Genomic DNA, 13,304 nt, shown 5'->3' with positions numbered 1-13,304 from the left:
AAACGTGAAAAACACGCGCGGTTTAATTGCAATTAAAGTTTAATTAAAGTTACGAATTTTTAACTCATAGGAAGAGTAATTCATATCGTCAACAATATAAATGGAAGTAACCACTTTGTCCGTACAGTCGCTAACATGGCTTCTTTAACCTTAAAGTGTCCTTTGGACGAAAATGAGTCTGAACAAACAAACAAACAAAAATTAACACAAAAAACTAGAGCATTCCAAGAGTCATGGAAAGTTGATAACAATTGGCTTCGCTTTGAGAATGAATCAAAATCAATGTACTGTGACCTATGCATTAAGGTGCAGAATTCCAACACATTCACTGTAGGTTGCAATATCCTGAAAAAAGACTCGGTGACGAAACATGAAAAGTCTAAAGGTAAGATTTTGAAGATGAGAGGAATTTTAATTTGAAATTACTTTAAAATGCTATAGTCTAACCATATGTATATTAGCAGATTGACTATGTATTTATTTTTATTTTTTTTATTTTCAGATCACACTCATGCCGTCGATGCCAGCAAGCAATCGGTGTTTATGAAGTCCGCCTGTGACGTGGCCATAACGAAGAGTGAGGCAGCGGTAACTGCAGCTCTAAAATATCTCTATTACTATGAAAATTGTGATGTGATGTATATTATGATATGTGACATGTGCTTGTTGTCATTAAAAGAAATATGAAACATCTATAGTTAATATTGTTATTTGAAACAAATGAAAACTGGTTGGCAATAGGCCCAAAACGCACCACAGACAATCTAGGATCCAAAAAAAAAACCTAGATCTGGGTGGCTCAAAGATATTTTGGGCCAGCGCTAGCCCTGAAGGTCAGGGTGACCCGAAATAGTAAAGTGGTTTCCGGATGATAACCCAAGAACGCATACGCCTAGGATCATGAAACTTCATGGGTAGATTGATCATGACTTGAAGATGACCCCTATTGATTTTGAGGTCAAAGGTCAAGGTCACGGTGACCCGAAATAGTAAAATGGTTTCCGGATGATAACTCAAGAACGCATACGCCTAGGATCATGAAACTTCATGGGTAGATTGATCATGACTCGCAGATGACCCCTATTGATTTTGAGGTCACTAGGTCAAAGGTCAAGGTCACGGTGACCCAAAATAGTAAAATGGTTTTCGGATGATAACTCAAGAACGTATACGCCTAAGATCATGAAACTTCATAGGTAGATTGATCATGACTCGCAGATGACCCCTATTGATTTTGAGGTCACAAGGTCAAAGGTCAAGGTCACGGTGACCCGAAATAGTAAAATGATTTTCAGATGATAACTCAAGAATGTTTTTGCCTAGGATCATGACACTTCATAGGTACATTGATCGTGACTCGCAGATGACCCCTATTGATTTTCAGGTCACTAGGTCAAAGGTCAAGGTCACAGTGACAAAAATCGTATTCACACAATGGCTGCCACTACAACGGACAGCCCATATGGGGGTCATGCATGTTTTACAAACAGTCCTTGTTTCTTTCTGTAATTTTATTCTTGTTTTTTTTTAACTGGAGCTTTTTGTGATAAAAAACACTCTTTTTATTCCAATATTTCGCCCAAATGGGTTTGTAAACCTTGATAAAGCCCATATGGGCGAAATATTGCAATAAAAATAGTATTTTTATCATGAACATATATATCTTTATCCCTACTGGATATTAAACTGAGTATGGAGCTTTTTAGTTCCAGTGTTTACATTTATCAATATAAAGCATAATGATGAACTTCAATATCTGCCAAAATCTGTGAAAAGGTCCCGTACTATAAAAGGACTTGTTCACAGTTTTGCAAAATAACATTTTACCAATAATAGATTAAAAGAAGAATTCAAACAAGCAAAAATTTATAATGCGCTCATAACGCTTTTCATTAAAAAAATACACAAATTTACAATTATTCAACTAAGTGTTTGAAATAGAATTTTAAGTTTAACGCACACACACATTGGTCAATAAGTAACCTTTCCAAAAGTCGCGGGAAAGTAAAATTTTAATAAAAAAATTAATTTGCTTTTGATAAATATACGCTATCACAAATTAAAAAGTTTATAACACATTTTTTTCAAAAATACAGACATTGTGCGAAAAAGTCTCACGAAACGACATTTTAGTGAACGTCAATATTGTATGATATAAACTAATTTTATTATTTAAACAATACACACCTTTAAGACCCCATACCTTAAAAAACATGTTCTTCCTAACTTCTAGAAATTAAGATTGGGCACCTGAAATAATCGACAACTACACATAGTGGAACGTAACCACAACGCGGAGTCCACACAACGCCGGGTACCAGTAAAAATGTAAACAAATGAAACACACCTTACCTGAACGTACATGACATTCAAGAGACATGTGGATATTTGGCTACGGATCGTTAATTTGGAAGGTTGATTTTCCATACAAACGAAAGGTAACAGGCTATATTAAAGGATATCTCCGCCGTTTCTGGCAGGGAAGTACAGATCACAGGGGAATTCCAGGCAACGTAAGTGTAAACTGTTTTTTTTTGGTCCATACAATAACCGAAAAGCACCGAAAAGCACTCAATTTCTCTCTATATATATGCAATATATCGTTTTTAGTGTATGTTAACGAGTTTAATTAGTAATAAATGGTTATATGATTGTATGTTTATACTACATTGTGCCCAAAATGGAAAATATCGGCAATTACCGACCGAAAAGCACTTCATGTGGAAACCGAAAAGCACTCAATTTCTCGCTATATATATGAATATTTGCGTTTCTATTGTGTGTAAACGGATTAAATTAGTTATAAATGGTTATATTTCATGCATATTTATACTACCTTGGGTTTATTATGAGGTATTAAGCCCCAAAATTGGATAAATATCGGCAATATACCGACCGAAAAGCACTTCAAGTGAAGACCGAAAAGCACTCAATTTCTCGCTATATATATGAATATTTGCGTTTCTATTGTGTGTAAACGGTTTAAATTAGTTATAAATGGTTATATTTCATGCATATTTATACTACCTTGTGTTTATTATGAGGTATTAAGCCCCACAATTGGATAAATATCGGCAATATACCGACCGAAAAGCACTTCATGTGAAGACCGAAAAGCACTCAATTTCTCGCTATATATATGAATATTTGCGTTTCTATTGTGTGTAAACGGTTTAAATTAGTTATAAATGGTTATATTTCATGCATATTTATACTACCTTGTGTTTATTATGAGGTATTAATGCCCGAAATTGGATAAATATCGGCAATATACCGACCGAAAAGCACTTCATGTGAAGATCGAAAAGCACTCAATTTCTCGCTATACGTGTATATATGAATATTTGCGTTTCTATTGGGTGTAAACGGATTGAATTAGTTATAAATGGTTATATTTCATGCATATTTATACTACCTTGGGTTTATAACGAGGTATAAATGCCCGAAATTTTATAAATATCGGCAATATACCGACCGAAAAGCACTTCATGTGAAGACCGAATAGCACTCAATTTCTCGCTATATATATATATAATATTTGCGTTCCTATTGTGTGTAAACGGTTTAAATTAGTTATAAATGGTTATATTGCATGCATATTTATACTACCTTGTGTTTATTATGAGGTATTAATGCCCAAAATTGGTTAAATATCGGCAATATACCGACCGAAAAGCACTCCCGCGACAGCAGAGAATCACCGAAAAGCACTCAAGTTCTCTATATATACATGCAAGTTAACTATAAGGGCCGATTTTAATGGATTGAAAAGATGTACATATTTATTTAGTCAATAATGACTTCATTAAATAAAAAGTTTAAATATAAAGCTCATTACTATTTTTGGTGGCCACCGAAAAGCACTCCCGCGACAGCACAGAATCACCGAAAAGCACTCAATTTCTCTATATATAAACGAAACTAAGCTATAAGTGCCGTTTATAATGGATTGAAAAGATGTACATATTTATTTAGTCAATAATGACTTCGTTAAATATTGATTTAAGTTTAAAGATAAAGCACAAGCACTCAATTTCTCTCTATATTTAATATAATCAATGATGACTTCGTTAAATATTGATTTAAAGGGGCCTTTTCACAGATTTTTGCATTTTTTAACTTATTCATTAAATGCTTTATATCGATAAATGTAAACATTGGATCGTAAAAGCTCCAGTAAAAAATCAAGAATAAAATTAAAAAAAGGAAAAGAACATTGCCCGGACCAGGTTTCGAACCAGTGACCCCTGGAGTCCTGCCAAAGTCCTGAAGTAAAAACGCTTTAGCCTACTGAGCTATTCCGCCGAGTACATGTACATGAAGTATTTTATACCTTATATAAGCAATCTTCGTAGTCTCACAAAATTTAACGACAAAAACAGAACTCTCCAAATTATTCAATCGTTTCGCGTTGCAACGCTTTATAATTTTTAGGTTTTAAAATCGTCAAAAGATGCATATAATGGCTATATTAGACAATGGTAAATGTTCAGTATTACTGTTTCCTCACAAATATCATAACTAAAACGAAAATTTGCGAATCTGAAACAACTTTTTTCAATTTTGTCAATTTACCAAAGCGTGAAAAGATCCCTTTAAGTTTGAAAATAAAGCACTATATATATATATGAGGCGCGTTCTGAGAAAAGTGGGCTTAATGCATGTGCTTAAAGTGTCGTCACTGATTAGCCTGTGCAGTCCGCACTGCTTATCAGGGACGACACTTTTCGCCCAAACGTGATTTTCGGTGAGGAGTGACTTCCTTGAAACTAAAAATACCATAAAAGCGGAAAGTGTCGTCCCTGATTAGCCTGTGCGGACTGCGTAGGCTAATCTGGGATGACATTTTACGAACATGCATTAAGCTCCTTTTTCTTCCCAGAACACGACTCATATATACATGAGGTAGTTTGCCAACATAATGAATATGTTGCCCAGCTCTTGCCACGTGGAGGCCACCTCTTGTAAGAGCCAAATTTTGAAAAAAAGGCCGAAATATTCCCGAAAATTTATGCAAGAAATAAAAAAAAACGGAAATAGTCCCATTTGTATAAACAAGAAATTAAATATTTGCAGCTGTTTGTAATGAAATAAAACTGCACAGCTTAAGATAAGCTTGTCTGTCAATGATTATGTTACCCTCAAGTTCAAATCAGATTATGATTATAGAAAGTAATGATATGTAAAAAAAAATCCAGTACATACACCGGCATATGGGACGCAATGTGTATATAAATATATGGTACATACTAACTAATAAGTGGTACATAATATAAAAAACATAGAATAAAAATGGATAAACTATACATACAACTATGTTACATATACATATGCAAAGAAGGTAGTAAAGTTCGAATAAAAGATAGATTAAACAAAATAAACAAAGATACAACTATGTTACATAGACATATGCAAAGAAGGTACAAAAGTTATAAAATTCAAGATCATGATTATAATAACAAATGTGAACAATGATAAAAAACCAGGTATGATTATCATTAAGATTTGTAAAGAAATCTATACGACGGGGCATTTAAATCGTGTTTCATTTATTTTCAGATATAAATATCAACGGAATGCACAGGTAAACTATCAGTGAGTTTTAATTACAACACAACTGATCGAATGTGTTAATACTGTTATCTTATCAGCGGGGTGTTAATTAAATAGCATCCGATTGAAGGTGCGATAGTATTAATACACGCAGCGCGCAATCTGATTACCCGCTGCGCACACGCGTCAATATGATAGAAATGGGGTTTAATTTCCCACTAAACAATGTTACAGTTTTGTCTGCCTCAGAAGCCGTTGCTTGGTCATTTGTCAGTTCATAATTCTGATTTGCATCACTGCTCTCAGATAATGAGTTTTCAAAAGACCTTTCAACAGTTTCCGAGTGGTCATAATCGGAGTCGTCACCATCAATTACCACAAAAGTTGCATTAGCAGGAATTGAACATGTTTCTACCTTTGTAACTTTAATATCATCACTGAGTGGCGAAACATCATTTACTAAAATTTTGTTTGCAGGAATCAATGGCACAAAATGGTTAGGTTCTAGTCTGATTATCTCCGAGCGAGACATTTGAGACCACATTATTGTTATATCAGGTGACATGTCTTTACATCCCCTACCCACAACACGCCGTGTTAAGACTTCGGACGTATAGTCCGAGAATGGCTGAGGCGGATAGTACGACTTAATGCATTTTTTGATTACTGCGCTTACCACAAAGATTAGCTCGACGACTGACCAAGTGTATAGACCTATAACATCATGCAACAAATTTGAATATTCCGCCTTAAGTATTCTGTCATCGGCGAGGAACTGATCAGATTTGTAGTAACTTTCGTTTTCAATAAGTTCAAGAGCAGATAACAATCTCAACAAAATATGTTGCTCTTCACTACCATTCAAACATTTTGAAATAGATCTAAACAGACAGTTGCCGTCACCGATTGTTTTTATAGGTGTGTAATGCCCTATCATTGCAGGATGAAATTTGTGCAGAATATTGATCGCCATCTTGTCCGCGTCTGAAGACGGGAACGTAACATCAGTCTGCTGTAATCCCACATTATACGCATCTAATAGTTTCCTTTCGGACTTAGCAGCATCTAATAGTTTCCTTTCGGACTTAGCAGCATTTATCAATGCATTTTTCTTTTTTGACTGTAATGCGGCCCGAAGTCTGTAAAAAGAGGGTGTCCCGAAGAGTTGACTAAATTTCTACAGCTAACATTTAATCAAGCGCGTAAACTTCTCAAAAAACGAAATTTCCCTATTTCCGTTCACATTTTAAAAATGTATGTATTAATGGCTTACTAACGCTCGATTGGTCATTGTCGGCTCGGGTACTACCTACATGTACCCGGTCGATATTAGACTGTACCCCAGTTGTATTTCCCGCCCAAAATCCGATGTCGTAAAACGCGCTAACGATTATCTTAAACAAACTTCTGTTAAGAAAAACTGCATCAACATGAGTATGAGTTACTTAAGAGTACCCGGGGTACATGTAAGTTTTACCCGAGCCGACAATGACCAATCGAGCGTTACTAACAGTAAAATACCCAACAGCGGTATAATGTTATAGATTTATTTTTGCATTAACATTAATTCAAAACATTTTTAGTTCAAAATGTTATTCACGTTAAATAAATACATCAGTTCTTCTGTTCATTTGCATCAAATTAAAGGTTAAAGTCCGATTGTTTTTAAAAAACTGCTATTTTATGAATATATCAAGCATGTACACTTACCAATAATGATGTTTTAAAATTTTGTGAAGTGCGCGGGCCATTGAACGTTGAGATAAGCAATGTTGCGAATTAAATTACACATAATTAAAAACTTATTTATTGTAGGATACCGATTACACGGAGCTTGATTACGCTGCGAACTAGAACTCTGCCGCAATGTATCTCCAATGAAAGATGTAACATTAATTCAAGCACGTATACTTACCAAAAAAAAGATATTTCTTTATTTCCGTTATCAGTTTAAAAATGATGGTATTAAGGTGTTACTAAACAGTAAAATACCCAACAGCGATCGGGATTAATGCACTTGGCCGCTAGACGAAAAATTTTATACAACTATTCTGGGCAAATTTCACTTTCAATAAATACATCAGTTATTTTTATCAACCAAATTCCTGTTGTGTGCTACTGTTTCTTATCAGAATTATATATTTTACAATACACCATCAGACCCGAATGAATACACCATTTATTCCAAGCAGGTAAATAACAATTACTATAATAAAACAGTGGAAGTCTACACGGTGTATTAGCAACCTGCTGTGGTGATCTTATCAGTTCAATACACAGGAACATGGCTACTGTACTGGAATTGGAATTACAGCCAAAATAACTGTTTTCATTTCAGTCTACACTGTGTATTAGCAACCTGCTGTGGTGATCTTATCATCTCAATACACAGGAACATGGCTACTGTATTGGAAATATCGGATTTACAGCCAAAATAACTTTCATTTATTGCTGAAGTGGTGTGCACTAACAATTGATCCACCTCACCGTTGCACTTTTTTTATTACATTAATTAATTTACTGAGTCGGCGCTGCGCTAATAAAGTGTGATGGTGGAAATTAAGAAATAAGATATATTTTCGCATGAAAACTGAATACACATGATACATGGATAAAATATATATAAGACACATTTGAATTTTTCATTTCTCCAAAAATTAGCACGTAGTCACATATATATAAGATAGATTAAATACCAGAAAACAATACAAGTAAGACACATTTGCATCTTTCATATCTTAAAAAAACAACATGTGAATTTAAAGAAATACATTTATTACTGGCACTAGCTATTCTAAAAGTCGGCCGTCAACATAAGTTCAAAGAAGGAACCACAATTAAATACGATCCATTTTCGAATGGTACTGATTGTATAGCAAGTAGTCACATATTAATTCTAGCTTGCATTAGTTAAAATAATTTTGTTAATTTTGTTAATTAAGGTCAAATTAATCTGTTCTTTAGAGATTAAAAGGGTTTAAAGACGGCGCTAATAAAGTGTGATTGTGCCCGTGCCTGAAATATACGTGACACGTTGACACGTTGTTTTTTCTGCACTCATTTGGGGAGCTATTGAATTTCAAGTGTACATGTTGATTTTTTTGTATCTTCAATTAAAATCGCTATTATTAATACAGAGCACATTAACTAAAAGTCATGCTGCAATTTCTATTCAAGAGTTTCACGTCAATTAGAAATACTTAAAACATATACATCAATTTACGTATAAGATGATAAACACCATGAAATGCTTTTCGGTTGGTACATTGCCGATATATTTATAACTTGCTACCTGTTTTTTATAAAAAAATATATATTATATTCGATTTTTAACATGAATGTCTCAGTCCTCTAAACCGAAAAGATCCGTAACATAAAATAGTGTCTTTGTGTCGTATGAACGAATCTGCACTAAAACTAAGATTAGATTCACATCGTACATCGAATAATTAATTGAGCACATGTAAATCAACAAAACTGTACATTAATTCACACGAGTCGCACTGTTCGGACATGAATTAAAGGCACCGATCATAACGCAACTTCTCATCATTATCTGGAATATAATTAATTGAAGGTGCGAAAATCTATTTCCATACTGCTTTGTGCTGATTAAAGAAGCGTACCGGCCGTTCGTTCACAAGTTGTTAATGATGACTTCAGACATTAAAATTAAGTTTCAATATGAACAGACTTTGACTAAATAAATATGTACATCTTTTCAATCCATTAAAATCGGCCCTTATAGTTAACTTGCATGTATATATAGAGAACTTGAGTGCTTTTCGGTGATTCTCTGCTGTCGCGGGAGTGCTTTTCGGTCGGTATATTGCCGATATTTAACCAATTTTGGGCATTAATACCTCATAATAAACACAAGGTAGTATAAAAATGCATGCAATATACCATTTATAACTAATTTAAACCGTTTACACATAATAGGAACGCAAATATTATATATATATATAGCGAGAAATTGAGTGCTTTTCGGTCTTCACATGAAGTGCTTTTCGGTCGGTATATTGCCGATATTTATAAAATTTCGGGCATTAATACCTCGTTATAAACACAAGGTAGTATAAATATGCATGAAATATAACCATTTATAACTAATTCAATCCGTTTACACCCAATAGAAACGCAAATATTCACATATATAGCGAGAAATTGAGTGCTTTTCGGTCTTCACATGAAGTGCTTTTCGGTCGGTATATTGCCGATATTTATACAATTTCGGGCATTAATACCTCGTTATAAACACAAGGTAGTATAAATATGCATGCAATATACCATTTATAACTAATTTAAACCGTTTACACATAATAGGAACGCAAATATTATATATATATAGCGAGAAATTGAGTGCTTTTCGGTCTTCACATGAAGTGCTTTTCGGTCGGTATATTGCCGATATTTATCCATTTTCGGGCATTAATACCTCGTTATAAACCCAAGGTAGTATAAATGTGCATGAAATATAACCATTTATAACTAATTCAATCCGTTTACACCCAATAGAAACGCAACTATTCATATATATAGCGAGAAATTGAGTGCTTTTCGGTCTTCACATGAAGTGCTTTTCGGTCGGTATATTGCCGATATTTATCCAATTTTGGGGCTTAATACCTCATAATAAACCCAAGGTAGTATAAATATGCATGAAATATAACCATTTATAACTAATTCAATCCGTTTACACCCAATAGAAACGCAAATATTCACATATATAGCGAGAAATTGAGTGCTTTTCGGTCTTCACATGAAGTGCTTTTCGGTCGGTATATTGCCGATATTTATCCAATTTCGGGCATTAATACCTCGTTATAAACACAAGGTAGTATAAATATGCATGCAATATACCATTTATAACTAATTTAAACCGTTTACACATAATAGGAACGCAAATATTATATATATATAGCGAGAAATTGAGTGCTTTTCGGTCTTCACATGAAGTGCTTTTCGGTCGGTATATTGCCGATATTTATCCAATTTCGGGCATTAATACCTCGTTATAAACCCAAGGTAGTATAAATGTGCATGAAATATAACCATTTATAACTAATTCAATCCGTTTACACCCAATAGAAACGCAAATATTCATATATATAGCGAGAAATTGAGTGCTTTTCGGTCTTCACGTGAAGTGCTTTTCGGTCGGTATATTGCCGATATTTATCCAATTTCGGGCATTAATACCTCGTTATAAACCCAAGGTAGTATAAATGTGCATGAAATATAACCATTTATAACTAATTCACTCCGTTTACACCCAATAGAAACGCAAATATTCATATATATAGCGAGAAATTGAGTGCTTTTCGGTCTTCACATGAAGTGCTTTTCGGTCGGTATATTGCCGATATTTATCCAATTTCGGGCATTAATACCTCGTTATAAACTCAAGGTAGTATAAATGTGCATGAAATATAACCATTTATAACTAATTCAATCCGTTTACACCCAATAGAAACGCAAATATTCATATATATAGCGAGAAATTGAGTGCTTTTCGGTTTCCACATGAAGTGCTTTTCGGTCGGTAATTGCCGATATTTTCCATTTTGGGCACAATGTAGTATAAACATACAATCATATAACCATTTATTACTAATTAAACTCGTTAACATACACTAAAAACGATATATTGCATATAGAGAGAGAGAAATTGAGTGCTTTTCGGTGCTTTTCGGTGCTTTTCGGTTATTGTATGGACCGGTGTGACCGGTTTTTTTTACTGTATGTACATTAATGATTAACGTCTCATAACTTTAGAGTTTAACGAAATAATATTTCAAATATGTATGTCAGCTCATTTTTCGTTTACTAAACACGTTTACGAGATTAAAAGACACGGAGGACTACAGGTTATGAAAACGAAACACAAGCGAAAGTCTTAATAAGAACATGAAATCGTAAATTGTATTCATAGATAATTAGAACATTTTCTAGAAGTCGTTTGCGAGTAGAAATAACATTGAGGAGATTTATGTGTTCGAAACTGTGATGTTCTATTTGTATGCTCCCTTAAAGATGGAGGCATCTACCACTTCACATGCCATACGTCCTGAAGCATATGTTTTCAACTCTACTGAATTTGGATATCATTCAAACGTTAATTTTTTGCTAAAAAAGTTAGACAAAATTATAGCCCTTTGCATGTTTGTTATTTAAATAATATAACTATAGTCCCAAAACGTTTGTGTTATCGACTCTTCTTAAACTGTTGAGTGCATTTGACACAAACCTTCAAAGCTGAATTACAATCATGTTAGATTATCGTTAAGGAAAAAATTTAGGCTGCGACCAGTCTTCCCAATGTATGGCCCTTTGTCTCTTTTCATGCATAGAATAATATTATTATTTTATTCCGCATTTTTTACTTTAGGAATTGGACTGGTTTTGCCCAAACGTTTACAACTGACAAACTTTAATGTATAGTTAATTATAAGGAAAATGTTTATGTCTGCAGCCATTTTTTAAAGAATGATGTCCCTTTATCAGTTTTTGTTCTACTTATTAACAAAGAATACCAGCATACAGTGTATACTTATCGCTTATTTTTTTTGTCAATTCTACCCCTCCTTAACGTTGCGGTTTTCATAGGGTGATCGAAATGAAAACTTTTTTGGCTGCAACCACTGATGACAGAATGATGGCCATTCGTCATTTGTGTATTTAACTATTTGAAGATGATTTATTTGGTTGAAGCGATTCCTCTAGTGGATTTGTCCAATCATGAGTCGTCTCAGAATAAAAGTCTCTTCTTATTTTAGTTTGTGTCAGTAGCATGAATAATGAGTTAATATAATTTATTTATTAGGTCGATTGTTTCAGCCTGGGCGTGTAGTGACACTGATCCCTGCTACGGAAAAGGTATGTTCTCATTCCTTTACAAAATCGATTAATGCTGCGCATATGCACCCGCAATCGTGATACATCGGCTATCTCGCGTTCTGAGAAAACTGAGCTTAATGCATGTGCGGAAAGTGTCATCCCAGATTAGCCTGTGCAGTCCGAACAGGCTAATCAGGGACGACACTTCCCGCCTAAACTTGATTTTCGGTAAGCAGGGACTACCTTGAAATTAAAAATACCATTAAAAGGGAAAGTGTCGTCCCTGATTGGCCTGTGCGGAGTGCACAGGCTAATCTGGAACGACACTTTACGCACATATATTAAACCCAGTTTTCTCAGAACGCGACTCATCTAAACGTGCAATCATTACACTATTTAAGGACCGTGTTTATGGCGTTGCATACGAAATATCTCCCGAGGAGGAGGAAGACGTCAGAAAACATCTTGATCACCGGGAAAGAGGCGGCTACACAAAAGTAAATGTGACATTTTACGCCAGCCATGGGGAGGTGGGACAATTTGATCTCGAGCTTTACATCGGGACAGAGGACAATCCCAACTATATGGGCCCAGCTCCAATGGAAGATATAGCCGATCAGATTTACCGATCAGTTGGTCCAAGCGGGAAAAATATTGATTATTTACTGAATCTCGCGCATGCGCTTCGTGATTTACTCCCGGATGTTGACGATCCGCATTTGTTTGAACTAGAACGGCTGGTGACTGTTATGAAGAACAACGTAAATGAAGTACATATATGAAGGAGTAACTAGTTTTAAATATGTATACTATGCAATATTTCAGGCAACATCTATAGTCGCAAAAATAATTGACTTATAAACATGTAATACCATAAAAAACATGTGAAAATATAATATGTTTTGAATATG

At 34.5% G+C, this 13,304-nt stretch overlaps 1 protein-coding gene across 1 annotated transcript in view; it reads left to right on the top strand.

Moving 5' to 3' along the window:
- Window positions 1-13,304, top strand: part of LOC127870845 (putative glutathione-specific gamma-glutamylcyclotransferase 2) — a 14,821-nt gene extending 1,517 nt beyond the window's left edge. The window contains exons 2-4 of the mRNA XM_052413383.1: window positions 2,234-2,513; window positions 12,394-12,432; window positions 12,795-13,304. Coding sequence (XP_052269343.1) covers window positions 2,379-2,513; window positions 12,394-12,432; window positions 12,795-13,175 — 555 coding nt within the window. The 5' untranslated portion in view covers window positions 2,234-2,378 and the 3' untranslated portion in view covers window positions 13,176-13,304. The remainder of the gene's footprint in view (window positions 1-2,233; window positions 2,514-12,393; window positions 12,433-12,794) is intronic.

Source organism: Dreissena polymorpha, chromosome 3, assembly GCF_020536995.1.
Source record: "Dreissena polymorpha isolate Duluth1 chromosome 3, UMN_Dpol_1.0, whole genome shotgun sequence".
NCBI lineage: Eukaryota > Metazoa > Mollusca > Bivalvia > Myida > Dreissenidae > Dreissena > Dreissena polymorpha.
Note: the sequence above shows the minus strand (reverse complement) of the source record. Positions and strands in the feature narration are given on the sequence as shown.